Source organism: Penaeus chinensis, chromosome 43 (assembly GCF_019202785.1).
Source record: "Penaeus chinensis breed Huanghai No. 1 chromosome 43, ASM1920278v2, whole genome shotgun sequence".
Classification (NCBI taxonomy): domain Eukaryota; kingdom Metazoa; phylum Arthropoda; class Malacostraca; order Decapoda; family Penaeidae; genus Penaeus; species Penaeus chinensis.
Genome location: NC_061861.1, coordinates 3356885 through 3377535, shown reverse-complemented (window position 1 = coordinate 3377535; position 20651 = coordinate 3356885). Strand labels below are relative to the sequence as shown.

Genomic DNA, 20651 nt, shown 5'->3' with positions numbered 1-20651 from the left:
AAAAAAAGGTTTTTAAGGGCCCCCCTTTTATAAACCCCCAAGAAACCCCCCCCCTTGGTTTCACCCCCCCCCCCCATATTTTTTCCCCCCCCCCCCCCCCCCCCCCCCCCCGACCCCCCCCCCCGCCCCCCCCCCCCCCCCCCCCCGAACCCCCCGGGTTCCCCCCCCCCCGCCCCCACCCCCCCCCCCCACCCTCTCCCCCCTCTTACTCCCCTTCGCCTTCCCCTCTTTTCCCCCCCCTCCCCTCTCGAAATTCAACCCGGGAATCCCCAGCCTTGCCCTCCCCTCATATCCTAACCCCCCCATTAAATCCCCCCTTCCCCCACTCAGCCCCCCCTCCTCCCCAATAGCCCCCAAAACCGCCATCCCCCCATACCCTCATACCCCCCCTACCCATACCCACGCCCGCCGCCATGATGAACGGCATCGACCGCCCCGACGCGGGCAGCCTGGAGAGCAACGTGGGTGCCAGCGCGCACGCCCACCAGCTGGCCAAGATGCGGGTGAGCCAGAAGATCCAGTCGCCCACCACGCCCCTCACGCCCATAGCGCCCACGTCGCCCGCCTTCATCCCCGAGGCGCGCTTCGGAGAGGAGAACGTGATGGAAGGTAAGCGGCGCGGCTCGCGCGTCGGTGCGGGAATGGCTGGTGCTATCACTAATGTTATTGTTGTTTTTGTTATTGTTATTTTGGTTGTTATTATTATTATTTTATTTTTTTGTATTATTATTATTATTATTATTATTATTATTATTATTTATTATTATTTATTATTATTACTACTACTACTATTATTATTACTATTACTATTACTATTGTTATTGTTATTGTTATTATTATTGTTATGATAAGATGATAATAATAATAATAGCAACAAATATAATGATGATAATGGTACTAATAATGATTATTATTATTATCATTGTTACTGTAGCTTACTATCTTGTTAAATTTACTATAGTTATTATTGATATTACCATTATTGTTATAGTTGTTATTGAAAGACTAGATGCCCGCGTGCTTTAACTTACCATTACAGTTCATTATTATTATTATCATTGTTGTTGTTATTGTTATTATTTATATTATTAATAACACTCATTTTATCGTTATGACTGCTGTTTTTGCGAGTTTTGATTTATTATTTCTTTTTTCTTTTTGGGGTGGGTATCAATTGTTCATCATTGCTGTTTATAGTTATTATTGTTGCTGTTAGTGCTATTATTGTTATTATTATTATTATTATTTTCATTATTATTATTGTTATTATTGTTGTTATTATTGTTGTTGTTGTAATTGTTATTATTATTGTTATTATTGTTACTATTATTATTACTTTTATTATTATTGCTATTATTAATACTTTTATTAATATTACTCTTATTTTTATTATTATTAGTAGTAGTAGTATTGTTGTTGTTGTTATCTTAATCATAGTTATTGGCATTATTATTATAGTTCTTGAGCGTGTGCTTACAGTTCAGCATCTGGTCAGCTAACTTTCTTTTTAAAGTTTGCTGACCATGTCTTCTTCCTAATTAGTGTTTTTAATGAGTTTTCCTAATGAGCGTTTAATAGTGGTTCTCTCTCTGTGGTGGCTCCGCAGCGTTACTATTTTTTCTTCTTGTATGTTCCTCTTTTCTGTCTCGACGGTCCTATTCTTTTTGTTTATTTGTTTCTTATATATATGTGTGTGTGTGTGTGTGTGTGTGTGTGTGTGTGTGTGTGTGTGTGTGTGTGTGTGTGTGTGTGTGTGTTTTACGTGGATGGAAGTAGATAAAGAAATACATGTTCTTGCCGTTCGAAGAAATGAACAAGAACAGAAACAAAAAAAAGAACTTTACAAGAAACCTGACCGGAGCAAGGACATTCGTAACATACGTCAACGTGACAAGAACAGCAAAAAAAGGAACAAGAAAGGACGCGGAAAAAAACATGACGTAAATAAGAGTTATAAACTGAACAAGAACAATGACAACAAACACGAACGAACACCAATGAAACTTAAATATTGAATAAGAAATGTAACACGAACTGAACAAAGACAACAAGAAACATGACTTTTACATGACCAACAACAACAACAACAAAACCTCCAAATAAACAAAAACCGTCCTATGAACAAGAAAAACGAAACCACGAACCGAGCAAGAACAAGAACAGCAAGAACGCGCAATGAACACGGCCCACCTGACGCTTGAACAGATCGCGCGGCGGAGGGGGGGGGGGGGGTGCGGCTGAACAGTGAACAGTGACCACGAGTGCCGGCCGCACGGACGCGACTTTCACCTCGGAAATGGAAATGAATGGAGACGCGGATGGCAAGGGCTTTCTTGCTTTCGTTTTTATTTCGTTTTTGTTTCTTTGTATCTCGGTTGCTTATTTGTTCTCTCTCTCTCTCTCTCTCTCTCTCTCTCTCTCTCTCTCTCTCTCACTCTCACTCTCCCTCTCCCTCTCCCTCTCCCTCTCCCTCTCCCTCTCCCTCTCCCTCTCACTCTCACTCTCACTCTCACTCTCACTCTCACTCTCACTCTCTCTCTCTCTCTCTCTCTCTCTCTCTCTCTCTCTCTCTCTCTCTCTCTCTCTCTCTCTCTCACTCTCACTCTCACTCTCACTCTCACTCTCACTCTCCCCCTCTCCCTCTCTCTCTCTTTCCTTCTTTCTTTCATTTTCTCCTTTTCTTTCTCTCCCTCCCTCCCTCCCTTGAGTGTATGTATGTTTCCTTTTCTGTTCTCAAGTTTACAAAGTTACATTCCAATCCTCCATCTCCCTACCCCCCACCCCCCGCTACCTCATCCCCCTCCCTCTGCCTCTGTACATACAAACAAATGCCGACTTCTGGTAGAGATGTCATTTTTTTTTGTTTTTGTTTTTATACACTAGCTCGCCATATGGTATCGTCTTCGTTTTTCTCCCTTTCTCTCATGTGCGCCGGAATGTGCTCTCTTGGACACGGAGAGGAACAAACAAACTGGTACACATTCGCTGTGGCACTCGGTTGCTTACTAAACTCGGTCGCATACACACACACACACACACACACACACACACACACACACACACACACACACACACACACACACACACACACACACACACACACATATACACACACACACACACACACACACACACACACACACACACATACACAGAAAGAGAAAGAAAAAGTGAGAGAGAGAGAGAGGAAGAGAACGAGAGAGAGAGAGGAAGAGAACGAGAGAGAGAGAGAAAGAGAACGAGAGAGAGAGAGAGAGAGAAAGAGAACGAGAGAGAGAGAGAGAGAGAGAGAGAGAAGAGAGAAAGAGAACGAGAGAGAGAGAGAGAGAAAGAGAACGAGAGAGAGAGAGAGAGAGAAAGAGAACGAGAGAGAGAAAGAGAACGAGAGAGAGAGAGAAAGAGAACGAGAGAGAGAGAGAGAGAAAGAGAACGAGAGAGAGAGAGAGAGAAAGAGAACGAGAGAGAGAGAAAGAGAACGAGAGAGAGAGAGAGAGAAAGAGAACGAGAGAGAGAGAGAGAGAAAGAGAACGAGAGAGAGAGAGAGAGAAAGAGAACGAGAGAGAGAGAGAGAGGAAGAGAAGAGAGAGAGAGAGGAGTTATTGACTCCAACCTACATGCATTGACGTAACCGAAGTGTGTTACTTGAATCTTCCTCCTCCACTATCTATTGCGTAGTTAGGCGATGAAGCGAAAATTGTCTATTGATACGTAACTGCGCATCGGTTCTCTTCTTCTGTTTTGCATTCCTCTTTCTACTTCGGTGTCATTTCCTTTATTTTTCCGAAGTATAAAGGGTGGAAGAGAGAGGGACACGATAAGGAAAGTGGAAGAGGAAGAGAAGATAAAGAGTGGATGAGAAAGACGCGATGATTAACGTGGAAGGAGGTTTGATGAGAAAAGGAGATGGGCAATAGTAAAGAGAAAGGGTAAGACCAAGATAAGGGGTGGTAGAAAAGGAAGAGGAAAGAAAAGAGAAGAAGGAAAGGGGAGAATGAAAACTTGGAGGAAGAGTAGGGGAAAAAGAGGCTAAAAATAGAAAGGGAAGGAAAAGCTGCATATGACGGTGTTTAGAAGGGGATAAAGCAGAGAAAAGAGAGAGAAAAAAAGGGGGGGGGGGCAGAAAGAAGAAGAAGAAAGGGAAAAAGAATTACAAAGAAAAGAGAGAGAGAGAGAGAGAGAGAGAGAGAGAGAGAGAGAGAGAGAGAGAGAGAGAGAGAGAGAGAGAGAGAGAGAGAGAGAGAGAGAGCGAGAGGGAGGGAGGGAGAGAAAGAGAAAGAAAGAGAGAGACACACACACAACAAGCGCCTGTTCCCTGGTCCTTGAACCGCGGCTTTTGGACAAGCACCTCCTTTCAAGATGAAAACAAACACACAAGAAAAATAGAAAAAAAGAAAGAAAAAGAAATTGCTTACAAAATATTTGTTTAACGCTTACTTAATCCTCCGAGCAAATAAACAAATAACTGAGCGAAAGACGTAAAAACAAATACATAATAACAAAAACATCCAGACACGATAACCCCCAAATCACCGAAAAGACATGGAACAAATAAAACAAACAAATGCCTACGAAGACAGAAACAAACAAAAGAAGGACAAGATGCGCCATCGAACAAGGAATAAAAACAAAAAACACATCCGAACAGAATTCCCACCCAACCAAACACAAAAGCACAAACTAAGCCAAACAGCCCCAAGCAAAGACAGAAGCGAGCAAAGCAGAACAAGAAGCGCAAAACACCCCACAACGAACCGCCAATTACGAGCCTATTAAGACCATGAGGCAGACATGCGCGCGGGGATCGGGAAGCGGGTCAGCTGATGCCGCCGTTGTCATGGCAACCGCCAAGTGCGTCCCGCTAGGGCTGGGAAGGGTTGGAGAGCTTGTGGCTGGGAGGGGGGAGGGGGGGTAGAGGGCAGGGGAAGGGGGGAGAGGGTGAAGGGCAAGGCTAGAGGGAGGGGAAAGTGAAGGGGGGAGGGGGGTAGAGGGTGAAGGGGGGTAGTCATGAGAGTGTTAGGAAGGATAAGGGGAAGGGGGGAGGGTGCGGAGGTAGAGGGTGCTAGGAGGGGTAGAGAGAAAGGGAGAAGGGGGTGGAGGGTAGTGAGAGGGGGGAGGGGGAGGCATGGTAGGGTGCTAGGGAGGGTAGAGTGAAAGGGAGGGTGCGTGATGCTAGAAGGGACAGGGATGAGGAGGAGGGAAGAGGCAGTTAAGGGAGCTGGGGAGGGTAGGGAGGAGGGAGTGAGGAAGATTAGGGTGAGAGGGAAGGGTTAGGGCTTGCCAGGGAGGGAGAGAAGAGGGTAAGAGGGTAAGAAGGTAGGAAGAGAATGCCAGGGAAATGAGGGGGCAAGGGGTGGGGGATGACAAGTGAGGGTAAGGAGGAGAAAGGGGTAGAGAGTGCCAGTAAAAGGCAAGGAAGGGGAAGGGGAGAAGAGGGTGCCAAGTTGGGGTGGTAGAGAGGTAAGCAGAGGGGAGGGAAAGGTAGGGGAGAGAGGGGAGGAGGTAGAGGGGAGGGAAGGAGGAGAGGAGGTGTAGGGGGCGGGTCGTGTACCTCCCTCTGGTCACGAATGACAAGGACTTGATGACGTTAGCGTTTTTCATAGATTATTATTTATATTTTTTATATTCAATTATAAATATATTTTTCTTCATGTTATTACTTAATTTATTCAGATATGATAATGATTATCGAATAATTATTTCGTGTGTGTGGAAGGCAGAGAGAGAGGAAGAGAGAAGAGAGAAGAGAGAAGAGAGAGAGACACGTAGAGGCAGACAGAGAGTTTAAATAGTTTGCATCTATTCGTACATGATTCATCCTTTTGCAAGAGGGTTCAATCGTTAGTGATGACGAAGATAGTGAGAGAAGGATAATGATAAACATTCTTGTGGCTTTGTGATGAACAGAAAAGACGTAATGTTTTTTTCTTCATATTTATGAAGTGCGAAATAAGTGGTAAGTCTACTTTAATAATCATGATATTTTGTGATAATGATAACCTAGAACTCCGTTTATGGTATATATACACAGCGAGGTGTATGTGTAAACCAAAGTAATATTGATCATAGTTTGATGAAGATAAATATATAATTCTCACAAGTTGGAAATGAAAATCCTGATCATGATCATCATGACGATTTATGCAACAATAACATTCCTCTTAACATTGCTGATACGCAGAACAACAGTAATAAAATAAGGAAAAATAGAAACGAAAACAATACAGTTACGACGAAGTATCAACAACTACAATATCTGACATCGATAAATAGCAACGAAAACAAAAACAGCAGTTGATCGCAATAAATAACAATCAACGACAGTAATATATATCTGAAACACCACCACCACCTCCAGCAATGATGCCATCGGAGTCGCAGAGTCCAGCGTGGTTTAGCGAAGGAGCGAGGTGCCCGCGAGAGATGCCGGAGGAGGGAGTCTGGGCAGACGCCGCGCGGGGGTGTAGCGGCTCCTGGCCTTCGCGTGGGGGGGGGGGGGGGGCATGGAATACGGATGGAGGGGGTGGCTCTGTGCGTGTTTTGCCCGGGTCGTGTTTTATCTTTCTTTTCTTTTTCTTTTTCTTATTTTTTTCCTCTTTCTTTCTCCCCCCCCCCCTCTCTCTCTCTCTCTTTCTCTCTTTCTCTCTTTCTCTCTTTCTCTCTCTCTCTCTCTCTCTCTTTCAATCTTTCTCTCTTTCTCTCTTTCTTTCTCCCCCCCCCCTCTCTCTCTCTCTCTCTCTCTCTCTCTCTCTCTCTCTCTCTCTCTCTCTCTCTCTCTCTCTCTCTCTCTCTCTCTCTCTCTCTCTTTCTCTCTTTTTCTCTTTTTCTCTATTTCTTTCTATCCCCCCCCTCTCTCTCTTTCCTTCCTTTTCTTTTCTTTTCTTTCCTTTCCTTTCCCTTACCTATCCCTTCCCTCCCTTCCTTTCCCTTCTAATATCCCCCCACATATTCTCCCTCCCTCCCGTTTTCTCTCTCTCTTTCTCTGGTTTTGCCGTCTTTCTGCCACTTTCTTTTTTCTATTTATTCTGTACTTGAGTCCCTCCCTCTCCCTCACACACATACACATACATATACATATTCATATTCGCATTCATATACATACACATACACATACACATACACATACACATACACATACATACATAAATAAATACATAAGTACATACATACATAAGTACATACATATATATATATATATACATGTATACATCCACATCCACACATGTATAAATACATACGTACATACATACATCCATGCAGACGCATACACACATACATAAATACATACATACACATACATGCATGCATACATACATACATACACGCACATATGGTAGATCCGTAACCCGCTGCCATAGCTCGCTCTGCCTCCGTGCCGCCTGCCTGCCACGTCGCTGTTACAGTGACGGTGAAAGTGCTTCGTCATGGTCACTGCAAATAACCCTCTCTCACCGCAGGTTTCCCTGGCGACTGCTGTTCACTGTCGATTGGCATTGCGTGTTATTTTGTCATAGGGAGAATGTCACTGATTTTCATTGTCGGCTGCCACTGCTGTTCACTGTCGACTGGCTTTAAATGTTATTGGAAATGTGTAGAATGTCACCGCATTTTCATTGTCGATTGTCACTGCTAGTCATGCCACTGCTGTTCACTGTTGATTGTCGTTGCTCTTCACTGTTGGTTGTTAGTGATGTTCATTGCAGTTCACAGCCGGATGTAACCGCTTTTCACTGTATATCATCACCGTTCACTCTATTGTCACTGCTGTTCATTGTCGAATATTTGTTATTCGTTGTCGACTGTCACTGCTGATCACTGTCGACTGTCAACCTTTGTTAATGTGTGTCATGGGTAACTGCTTTGATTATCCGTTTTGTTGATTAATATATATTGTGTTAATTAATCATAATTGGCTGTGATGGTGCTTCATTACCCAATTACCTCGTTGATTCTGATTACCTTGTTATGGGGGGTCGTTTACCCGTTTCTCCTCTCGCTCTCTCTCTCTCGCTCTCTCTCTATCTCTCCCTCTCTCTCTCCCTCTCCCTCTCCCTCTCCCTCCCTCTCCCTCCCTCTCTCACCCTCCCTCCCTCTCTCGGGCCCTTCCCCCTTACACTCCAACGTCTCTTATTTCTCCCCTCCTTCCTCCCCTCTCCTCTCCCCTCCCTCCTCCCTTTTCCCCTCCCCCCTCCCTGCCCTATTCCCTGCCCCGCCCCCCTTATCGGCTCCCTAAAACCCTGGCACTCGTGAATGGCATTTATCTCCCTTCTGCGTCATGCAAGTTGGCACCGACCGTCATGCGCGAGAAAGGAAGGTGTATTTCATGGACGGGCCGGGGGGGGGGGGGGGTAGGAGGCAAGGAGGGGGTAGATGGGGGGGGTAGGAGGTGGGTGTAAGGAGGGGTAGGGGGGGGCGAAAACGAGGAAGAGGAAGGAGGCAAAGAGGGGGTGGATGGGGGGGGGGGTAATAAGGGAAGGGCAGGAGGAGGGGAATGAGGAGGAGGGGAATGGGGAAGAGATCAGGAAGACGATGGGAAGATGAAGAAGAAAATGATGAAGAGGAGGAGAAGGAGGCAGATGAAGACGAAGAGGCAAGAGGAAATAATGGCCAAGGAATAAGGAAGAAGTATAAGACAAGGCGCAACAACAATCTAGACGAATGAGAACGAATGAGTGCGAAGGAGAAGAGGGAAGAAAGAGGAAGAGGAAGAGGAGTAAGAGGGAGGGTGTGGCTACATCTGTGACGTCATTGAGGTTGTGACAGTCATTAGTCTCACCGTTAAAGCGTACGCGGTGATATTACGTTTCGAATTGTGTTAGATATTTATTTGTTTTTATTTACAAGTTAAAGAAAAAATAAACTTTCAGTAATGCTATTTGTCAATGTCCTCTCAAATCCCCCAAACGAAATAGACAAGTCTTTACAATATCATTTTTCCCCCTGGTTACGATTTTTTTGTAGTATATTTGTTCCTTTCATTCATTCTTCAAAAAATGGTAAGAAAATAAATAAATTTATTATAAATAGATAATGGTAGTTATGGATGAAATCAGGGGATTCAGTTGCTCATATTTGATTTAATTTTCAGGTGTTGACAAGATAAAAACGAACCTCTCGTATTTCCTCGTCTATTTTCTCTTTCGGTTTCCAAAAAAGAAAAAAGAAAACGAGGGCTTGTACAATTATTAGGATCAGCGAAATCAAACCACTGATTAATGTAATTCTATTAATGTTTAAAAAAAGAAATTTCAGTTTCTTTGTTACTTTCTCTCTCTCTCTCCTCTTTCTCTTTCTCTCTCTTTCTTTCTTTCTTTCTTTCTTTCTTTGTGTTTTTCTCCCTCTCCCTTTCTGTTTCTGTGGTATATTATAATTTAGACTATGTATTTGTGTGTGTATGTATATATATACATATATACATATATATATATATACATATATATATATATATATATATATATATATATTAAACAGCGTACTTTTATGCGTACCGATTTGCATACCGCATGTCGGTAGCAATCAAAGAATTAATTTGATTGTAATTTGATTGAATAAATGAACTGCTCTTGCCATCTTGGCGGGTACGACATTCCAATGTTGCCAGTTACTATTTTTTTATGGTTATGTTTCGGGCCCACGTTCCATATTGAATTAGGGAAGATAAATTGGTTCGTTATTGAGTTATCTGTGGGTTGTGGGTTCGTGCGAGTCGTGAGCAATGCACTGCGTGGTTCCTAATCGAGTTTTGCTCGAACTGGAGGACGCGAGGCTTTGCGGGACCGAAGTAGAAAGGATAAGAACATAGTTTAATTTGTGAATAGTGAAGGCAAGGGATATGCTTGTGCACTGAGAGGCTTATACGGAAGAGAGTTTGTTAGGGAAATTGGATAGATAAATGAAAGAGAAGAGAGAGAACTGCGTAACAAATAAAATTAACGAAAGCGTTATATATATATATATATATATATATATATATAATCTGTGTGTGTGTGTATTTATATTTCGACCAGCCTTATGTAGTAACATGAAAATATCAAAGATACGTAGATAATTTACCCTATACAAGAAAAACAGAGATGGGCAAAGTAAGAGAGAAAAATATAAATAGAGAAATGGATAGACAGACAGACAAACAGACAGCTAGGAAGAGAATGATAGATAAATAGTAATATATTTATTGATAGGTTGGGAGATAGACACACATACATACATACATACATACATACATACATACATACATACATACTTACATACATACATACATACATACATACACACACACACACATACATACATACAAACATACATACATACATACATACATACATACATACATACATACATACACACACACACACACACACACACACACACACACACACACACACACACACACACACACACACACACACACACACACATTTGGTAATAGAAATGGAATAATAAAATACAAAATAATTCAAATCGATTCAACTGACCAGGAGAGGAACCGTAATACATATCTGTCCGTGGAGGGAGGCGCATGACAGCCTGAAATGACAGCGCAAATGACAGTCCAGAGGAAGGTGGACGTGACCTTGCGAAGTGTGGTGAATTGTGGCGAGGTCACGAGAGTGATGATGAAAATGAGGAAAGAGGAGGGGGGGGGGGTTAAGAAAATGATAAGGAAAGTTAAGATAATTGGAGTTAAGAAATTGACGGGGGGGAGGGGAGGAGTTAAGGTTGGGTTAAGGGGAATGGGCAAGGGGGGGAGGGGCATGAGGAAAAGGGAGGTTGGGATTGAGTGGGAAGGGGGGGGGGGGGGGCACCAGGTATATTTAAAAAAAGAGGAGGGAGGGAGAAGGAGGGAGAGCGAGAAAGTAGGGGGAAGGAGAGCGGAGGAGGCTGGAACGAGGTTAGAGGAGCGGGGGGGGGGGGGTTGATGTATAGGAGAGGAAAGTAGAGGAAATAGTAATGATTATATCGATAATTATTACTACTATGTGGAATAGTAACATTAGTGATGATGATAATGATGATGGTAATAGTAATAATAACTAAAAAAAAAATATATATATATATACATAAGAACTAATAAAATGATGAAAACATTCCATGATAATATATATATACATATACATATACATAGACACATAACAAAAGTTTCCGAATGTTTACCTTTCGAACGAGATGTAGCGAGCAAAGGTTAAAATGTCTTGCTAGAAAGGGTGGCATAACAAAGAAAAGATGATTGAGATGAAAGGGAAGAAGAGGAAGACAGAATTGATGAGAGGAAAATGTTTAAAGGAAGATGAAGATGAATAAAGGAAAATAAAATTAAGGTTTTATCTGATAAGTGAATGAATTCGTAATAAGAACTTGAAAGGCTAAATGTATCTGGTATCAACGACATTATTAAATGCCATTACATGACCATTCTAGTGAATTAGAATAAGGTGGAGGAAGAATAAGAAGAGAAGAAAGGAAGGGAGATGAAGAAAAGGGAAATATGGAAATGGAAAGAAGAGGAGGAGAGATGAAATGGGAGGGGAAATGAATAAGGAAAATGTAGAAGGGAATATAAAAAAATGAAAAGGGGAAGAGAAGGGGGAGAGATGGAGAAGGAAACCGGTGGAAAGGCGTATGGAGTGAAAGAATGGGGAAGAGGGAGAGGGAACGAAGAGTAGTGAAGAAAAAATGAGGAAAAGAGGAAATAGAAATGAAAATCGAGGAAAATGGAAAAGCAAGGAAGAGATGGATTTGAAATGTAGAGGATAAATAGAGACAAGTGGAGAAGGAAAGACGTAGAAGGTGAAGGAAATCAAGGGGTTGAAAGGAGGAGAAGAGATGAAAGAAGAGCGAATCAAAGAGGAAGACAGAAAATAAAGAAGGATGGAAGGTGGAGAAATATGACAAGGAGAAGGAATGCAGAATAAAGAAGAAAATAAGTATGGGAAATGAAAAACGAAAAAAAAGTTAGAACAACCATAGGAGAAAAACATCAAATGCAACAAAAACAAGGAAGAGAATGTATAACCAGCCAAACATAAAGACAAAATTGTCTCAAGGGACCTTCACGTTATAATCCAAGGTCGCGCGTTCGGGGAAAAATTACAGATACGGTTTGAGGCCTATAGTTTTTTTCCTCTTGTATTTTTTATATTTAGGGGGGGAATTGATAGATTTTAAGGGGGAATCGGGTCTTGGAAGGGCGATGTTCAAGGGCGGTAAGAAGAAAAAGGCCGAGACTGACCAATTTTTGCGAAAGTCGATTGTCTTTAGTCTATCCTAAGTGAATTGTCTTTGCCCTATCACGTACTGCAGTTTCTCGCGTCATTCAAATGTCACTAAAAGTCATTTTATGGGTATGGTGACGAGGTAAAGATAGAGAGAGAGAGAGAAAGCGAGAGAGAGAGAGAGAGAGAGAGAGAGAGAGAGAGAGAGAGAGAGAGAGAGAGAGAGAGAGAGAGAGAGAGAGAGAGAGAGAGAGAGAGAGAGAGAGAAAGCGGGTGAGGGAATTAATGGGAGCGAGAAGAAATGAATGACGGCCGTAAGAGAGAGAGAGACAAAGAGAAATAGAAGGATAGCTAGAGATTGAACAAAACCAAAGATCATTGAGTCCGCATTCCGTTTTCTTTGAGATGACAGCTGTTGCTCCGGTATGTTATGAGAGGCATTCCTCGTTTTCTGTTGACAGGCTTGATCACCCAGCGTGAGTCATCGGGAAGGAGAGGGGCGGGGGAGGGGGAGAGGGGAGGGGGGAGGGAGACGGAGCGGGTGAGGGTGCGTGAGAGTGAGGCGGCAGAGTACCTGAAGGGGGGAGGAGGAGGAGGAGAAGAAGGAAAGAATAAGTGGGAATAGAAATGTGAGGATTGAATTGACTAGGAACAAAAGGAAAGAAAGGCATGACTAAAAGTAAGATCATAAGAGTAGAGGCAAGTAAAAGAGAGAGAGGAGAAGGAAGAGACTCGGGAGTAAGAGGAGGTAGAGGAGGAAGAGGAGGAAGAGGAGCCGCAGAGTAGACGCGGACCTTGCATGTTACTCCCGCTGGCCGCCTCGCCGAGCGGACTTCCGTATGGCTTCTTCGCCGCCGACTCTAGGTCTTCTGGGCGAAGGCGATTCGGGGCCTCGACTGTCAGACAGCGCCGAGGCATTTGAGGCGACTAATTAAGCCTCGGCAATTAGGTTGGCTTTCCCTCTCGAGACGACTAGGGGCGAGGGGGGCGGGTGTCCGTAAGGCTCTTATGTGAGATGATTCTTGTCTTGTATTTCTTCTCTTTTAAGGTTCTAAGCTCTCTCTAAGTCCCCTCTCTCTCCCCCCCCCCTCTCTCTCTCTCTCTCTCTCTCTCTCTCTCTCTCTCTCTCCTCTCTCTCTCTCTCTCTCTCTCTCTCTCTCTCTCTCTCTCTCTCTCTCTCTCTCTCATAATGGAAAACATGAAAGAATGTGAATGAACAAACTTGTATACATTTGGCCACACGGTTTCGTGGTGAAGAAACAAGGAGCAGCTTATATACCAAGGCAAGTGGGGAGAGGGTTATGGTGTTTACAAGACTAAAAAGTTACGTGGAAAGAAGATAGAAATGTTCAGTACTCATGAAGCATAAATACATATGGATATCGATGGTAATAACGATTACATAGTCATTCAGAATGGGCATTTTCTAACGAACGTTTTGAATATAAGCAAGATATGTTTATACATAAAGGCGCCAGAGTAACTGCATGGGATATGTTAGTGAGTCAATAATGGATTGGAGTGTCCTAAGATCTCTTCGTCAGTGGCACGGTTTGCAAAAGAAAAGTCGAATTACTGTGAAGGCAACATGTCTTTTCTGCCATGAGATATTGCGAGAGATCACGCTAGGTTACCATACCAGCTCACCATACCAGCTCACCATACCAGCTCACCATACCAGCTCACCATACTAGCTCACCATACCAGCTCCCATGCCGTCCCCCATCCGGGCAGATCCGGGACCCAAGAAAACCCGAGGCTGCCGTAATGCTCTTTCCTAGCGAGGGTGTCAGTCCCGCATTACGTTCGAAGGGGAGCTTAGGGACATAACGAGGAGGTCCTTAAGGAAGTATGTGTTTAGAAGCCCCTTCGGTGCCTGCTTCGGTAAGCGTCTTTGGGGGGGTAGAGGGTGTGGGGGGCGGGGGGGAAGTGTCACATGCTGTGTCAGGCGGTGGAAAGGTCTGGCGGTGTCGTCTCTGTCTGTCGGTGTCGGTTTTTACGTTCTCTCGTTGCTGTTTCCTTTGTTTCGTTTTTCTCCTCTTTTTATCCGTTTATCTTCTCTCCGCACTGCTCTTTAGGTTTCAAGGTAAGGCTTTGAGAGAGAGAGAGAGAGAGAGAGAGAGAGAGAGAGAGAGAGAGAGAGAGAGAGAGAGAGAGAGAGAGAGAGAGAGAGAGAGAGAGAGAGAGAGAGAGAGAGAGAGAGTATATATCGTACGATATGTGACACAGGCTATAAAACAAAACAAGAAACTTAGGAAAAGTGATGACATCCACTTTTAATCTGTATTTATTTATTTATATTCATTTATATACCTATATTCATTTATTTCTATTTATTCTTATTAATTTCACCTATAAATTTATTCATATTCATTTCATGTATTAGTTGATTCATATTTCATAAATTTATCTATTTATAAGTTCCACTGAGCCCTCCGCCCTGACACTGACCTTCGCAACTGATACGGATTCGAACGTCCAGAGAACAGCCCTCTTTTTATAGCGCTGTAACTGAAGCTTCGTTGTCCTTTATGATCGACAGGTGATACGTCGCGCTCAAGGTGCACCTGGACGAGAGGGGGGGCGGGGGAGGGGTTAAGAGACGAGGAAGGGGGGGGGGGGGTAGGAGACGAGGAAGGGGGGGGGGTGTCTGCGGTTGTCTGTAGGGGTTTACGTAACCTGGGCTGTGTCGGCTGGCTTTGCTTTATACTTATTGTTGTTCTCACCGCGCACACGTCCACATGCACGCAAACGCACGCATGCTCACTCACTCACTAACTCACTCACTCACTCACTCACTCACTCACTCACTCACTCACTCACTCACTCACTCACCCGCGCGCGCGCGCGTGTGTGTGTATAATTTATATATATATGTATATATTATAGTGTATGTGTCTATATATATATAGTGCGCGTGTGGATGTATATGTATGTGTGCACGTGTACCGGTGTGTATATATAACATACTTATATACATGCGCATATACACGATATACATATACGCGCGCGCGTGTGTGTATGTATGTATGTATGTGCGTGTGTGTTTGTCTGTGCGTGCGCGTGTCTGCCTGTGTATGTGACCTTAAATCCTTCCGATGATGATTTGAGACCATTTGAAAACGACTTGGGGGGGGGGGGGGGTAGGGGGAGGAGGAGGCAGGAAATACTTCCATTAATCGGATTTTTTTTCTCGATTATGTTTTTTTTTTTTTTTTTTCTTATCTAGTGTAAGTTGCGTTTTGTCGTCAGAATAATTGCTCTTCATCGCCGGCTCTTCCTTATAAGCTCTCTCTCCCTCTCCCTCTCCCTCTCCCTCTCCCTCTCCCTCTCCTCCTTCCCCTTTCCCTCCCTCTCTTCCTTTCTCCTTTCCTTCCCCTTCCCCCCTCTCTTCCCCCCTTCCCCCCTCCCCCCCCCCTTCCTCCACCCCCCCCCTCTCCTCCTTTCTCTCTTGCGGTCAAAATCAGCTGACAAGATTTTCTCTTTTTTTCTTGCCTCCAAAAAAAGAGGTTTGGGAACTCCTACCGGATACATAATAACCCTCGCCCTTATTTGTACTTTTGTTTACGTAATGTAAGTATGGCGTCGTACTCAAGTCTTGTTGCTAAGGGGGGGGGGGGCGAGGGAGATTAGGGGAAGAGATAAGTGTAGAGGGAGAGGAGGTGGGGGGGGGAGGGGGTGATAGATAGATAATAATGGGCAAGGATGTGAGGGGGAGGGGGAGGGGGAGGTAGGGAGGGAAAAGAGAGATGGGGAGGGAGAGAAGAGAGGAAGGTGGAGAGAAGGAGAGAGGGGAGGAGGGAGGGAGAGACAGACAGAAGAGGTAAAATAGAGAAAGAAATAAGATTAGAGAAAAATGAAAAAAGTAGAGAAAGAAAAGAAGGAAAGAAAAAAACGAATGAAAACCGGATAATGAACTAGTACTAAAGGCAAACCCAGAAAACACAAGAGGCTCGCTGGACTTCGCAGAGAGCCCATGATTCTGCTTTTCCTTCGCTCTTTCCTCAGGAGTTGAAGTGAAATGCCTTCAGCACGTGACCTTTCTTCGGTGCTCGCTCTTCTATCTTTTATCATGAATCTCTCTTCTCATTGCTTTCGTCATTTCTCCTCCTCTTTCTCTGTTTATTCTTTATCCTCGAGCTGTTTCAGTCTCCTTCCCCTCCTCCTCTAAATCCTCTTTATTAAAAGCCTCATATTATTGTACTTCCTCCTTATGCTACTCCCATCCCCTCGGATATTTCTCCTCTCCCCGCAGCATCCACAGGCCTCTCCCCTCCATTCTCCATTCCCCTCCCCTCTCCCCTTCCCTATCCCACAGAATCCACAGACCATTTCCCCCCCTTTTCCTCCCCCTTTCCCCCTCCCCTTTCCCCCTCCCCTTTCCCCCTCCCCTTTCCCCCTCCCCTTTCCCCCTCCCCTTTCCCCCTCCCTTTCCCCCTTTCCCACACACCACAGCATCCAGAGATACCTCCCCCCCCCCATGAACAGTTTTGCATTTCATAATGTTACTTTCATTTCGCGGCGCAGTTGCTCTGGGTCGTTGGCCTCTCTGCCGAGTCCTCTGTTGTCTGTGCGTACGAACAGCCCTCAGTTTCCCCTACTTCCCTTCTTCCTTGTTATTCATATTCATTTCATGTATTAGTTGATTCTATTCGGATTTAATTTTCACTTATTTTGTTTGTCTTTTCCCCTTATTTTTTATCTTTATCTCGCCGTTCTCCTTTAACTTTCTATACGGTCAACCTATACTTCCGCCTCTCCTCCTCAACCTCCTCTTCCTCCTTCTCCCCTTCCTTTTCCTCCTTGTTCCCCCTTCACCACCTCCTCCTCCTCCTTCTCCTCCCCCCTCCTCCTCTCCCTCCTCTTCTCCCCTTCCTCTTTTTCCTCCTTCCCTCTTCTTCCCCTCCTCCTCCTCCTCCCCCTCCCCCACCCCATCCACCTCCTCATCCCCCTCCCCATCCTCCCTCCCCCCTCCCTCCTCCCTCCCTCCTCCCTCCCTCCTCCCTCCTCCTCCCTCCCTCCCTCCCTCCCTCCCTCCCTCCCTCCCTCCCTCCCTCCCCATCTCCCCCGCCCCTCCTCCCACAAAGACAGACGTAGGTAATAATTCACGCGAGGTCCCGTGGCGCCATGCCTACCGGCGGAGGGTCGCATCGGCCGCATGATCATTCCGGCTCGCCTTCCATGCGACCTGCAGGGGAAGGGACGCTGGCGCAGCTACGTGTATGGAGCACGCACTTTTCGCGGCTCGGAATGTGCGGGTAACATGTACCCCGAAAATACGTGCTTTGTCACTAACAACCACACGCATAAATTAGTGTTAGAATGTAAACATATACAAAAGCGCACAAACACGCACTAACCTACACACATACATCCCCACACACGCACACACACACCCCACACCCCCCCCCCACACACACACACACACCCATCCCCCCCCCCCCCCCCCCCACACCCCCGCATACGCACATGCCCATCGAGACGAGACGAGGTCTCTGCACAGACCCATCCGTCAAAATTATTTGCATGTCACTTTATGCGTGTATGAAGAGGCACAGGAAGGAATTGAAAGTCTAAAATCTGTACGTAGTGTATAGTTAGAAGGTTAGAAAAACAGTAGAAAAATAAAGCGGTCGTGTTATTTTTTGTTATTATTATTATTGGTTTTGTTGTTATTATTTTTTTATTGATATTGTTGTTATTATTTTTGTGTTATTGTTGTTATTGTTTTGTTTTACGTATAGGTAGTTTCATGGTAGTTTACATCTTCAGTTGTGATTTTATAATGGCCACGTAGACGAAATTATTTTTTATCGCATCCTTATGCATAAGTATACGTGTGTGTGTGTGTGCGTGCGCGCTCGCGGATTAATGGATGTATAGATGTATAGAGAGGTATGTGTGTATGCATCTATGTGTGCATATTTGTATATCTGTGGTTGTTTAGGTATGTAGACCTATACGTATCTAGAATCACTCAGGTCGCCCTAACAAACGAAAAGCTTATAACAGGCTGCGTAAGAAACATCCATAAGATACATTACAACACATGCATAATACACCATATAGAACATCAGTAATACACAGCATAAAACATGCATCATTCACACACACGTCTCAACCATCGCGCAGCCTCATCCTCCATTCCTCGCGCGTATCCGGACCCCCGGAGTCCCCCAACAACCGGAATATCTCCACCGGCGGAAGACTGTGTCAGGAGAGCGCGGTTGGGAGGCCGTGCCACGGAGAGCGGGCGAGCGGTGACGACGCCCACTCGCCCAGCCTGAGAGGTAATGGGAGGGTCTGGTTGTTTAGTCCTCCGTTGGCACCGCAATGCTATGGGCTGGACGCTGCGCTGGAAATGCGGGTTCCGGTCGGGGTTATGGGTGACCCTCTTTCCTTTTCTTTGTTTGTCTTTCTTTTCCGTTGTTTATCTTCTTTCTTTCTCTTTTTCTCCTTTTCTCTCTTTCTTTCTTCCTCCTACTCCTCTTCCTCCTCCTTTTCGTCTACTTCATCTTTTTCATCTCCTTTATTTTTTCTTATTTCTCCTTCATCCTCTTCTTTCTACTTCTTTACCTTCTCCTAAGTATTTAAAGCCGGGCCAGGTACGACCCCGAGTCGGTACGACTCTCCTTCGGGAAAGATACGACCTCCCCTCCTGAACGAGGCCCCACCCCCTCCCCAACTCGAGCCAGGTACACACACATACCAGTTTAACTCCCCATATTAAGCCCAAGTACGACCCCCCCCCCCATCTCAGATGAGGTGCAGGTGTCTCCTCCCCTTCCCCTTCCCCCCTTCCCATTCCCCCCCTTCCCCTCCCCCCCTTCCCCTCCCCCCTTCCCCTTCCCCCCTTCCCCTTCCCCCCCTTCCCCTTCCCCCCCTTCCCCTCCCCCCCCTTCCCCTCCCCCCCTTCCCCTCCCCCCTTCCCCTTCCCCCCTTCCCCTTCCCTCCCTTCCCCTTCCCTCCCTTCCCCTTCCCCCTTCCCCCTCCCCCCTTCCCCCTTCGAACACGACGAGAGAAGATTTGTACCCTGTGCAAAGTGGCACCGTTGAAGGGCCGCCTCTCGAAGGGGGCGTCGCGATGTTTGTGGGCGTGATGGGCGTGATACGGAGGAGACGCGCGTGATGAAGTGGAGGAGGAAGAGGAAGAGGAATTGGAGGAAGGGAAGAAGAGAAGGAGGAGGAGGAAAGGGAAGAGGAGGGATTGCAGGAAGGGAAGAGGAGGAGGAGAAGGAAGAAAAAAATGAGGAGGAGGAGGAGGAAAGGGAAGAGGAGGAATTGCAGGAAGGGAAGAAGAGGAGGAGGAGGAGAAGGAGAAGAAAGCAAAAAAAAGAGAAGGAGGAGGAGAAGGAAGAATGGTTGAGAGAATAGGAGAGAGAAACATTCGAAGGTGGAAAGGACAGATAGGCGGGCCGGGAGGAACAGCAGGAAGAAGAGGAAGAGAAAATGGATGAGAATGAGTATTAATAACAGTAGGCGATAGAGCAGGAAAATAGGAAGGTAAAAAGAAGAAATTCCGGCCCGTAGGTATCGGTTCGGTGACGGAGGAACGAGAGAGCGTCCGCCATTTTCTGTCGCGGCTGGGGGGGGGGGGGGGGGGGAGAGAGAGAGAGAGAGAGAGAAAGAGAGAGAGAGAGAGAGAGAGAGAGAGAGAGAGAGAGAGAGAGAGAGAGAGAGAGAGAGAGAGAGAGAGAGAGAGAGAGAGAGATAAGATAAATAGATAAATAGAGAAATTTATGATAAAGAGAAAAAAGGGAGGAGAATAAAATTGATATATAGGAAGAGAGAGAGAGAGAGAGAGCAAGAAAAAGATAGAGAGAAAGATAGAGAGTGGGAGAGAAAAGAGAGAGAGAAAAAGCAATAGGCATTTACACATGGTAAAAGAAAGAAGAATGGGGAGGAGGCGGCACATGATCGCCACCGGCCGGCGGCCCCAAGACGAGGAAAAGACATTAAACCCGTCACGTCTGCGCCGCCGTCGCCGCCTCTGTGATTTTTCGCATGCCCTGGGAAGGAGGGGGGTGAGGGGGGATATACCAAGGGAAAGGGGGGAGGGTTGTATGTCAGGTCTTGATGTGTGGTACAGATTTTACACTTATAATGTTTCCGTCTCGCTCTCGTTTTATCTCTCTCGCTTTTTCCCTGAGAACTTCCCGAGGGATAGTAGTGTTACAGGTGTTAGATTACTTCTTATCAAAACTGTATCAGTCACTGTTTAGCTTCCGAATCCTTCTTTGAGTCTTAAAATCCTCGCACAGCCTTTTTGATTCTTGTAAAAAAAAAATCTTGATTTCTGTCTATATTCTTCCTCTGTTTCTCTATATATTCTTTTTTTCTTTATCTCTCTAATTTCTTCCCTTTTTATCTACTTTTCTTTTCTTTATTTTTACCATTCCTTTTACTCCTTTCGATGTTCCTAATTCTTTGGTTTTGCTCTATG

At 45.1% G+C, this 20651-nt stretch overlaps 1 protein-coding gene across 1 annotated transcript in view; it reads left to right on the top strand.

The window, feature by feature from the left end:
• Positions 1-350: 350 nt before the first annotated feature.
• Positions 351-20651, top strand: part of LOC125024520 (paramyosin-like) — a 103014-nt gene continuing 82713 nt past the window's right edge. Inside the window, exon 1 of the mRNA XM_047612311.1 lies at positions 351-609. Within this exon, the coding sequence (XP_047468267.1) occupies positions 414-609 (196 nt within the window). The 5' untranslated portion in view covers positions 351-413. The remainder of the gene's footprint in view (positions 610-20651) is intronic.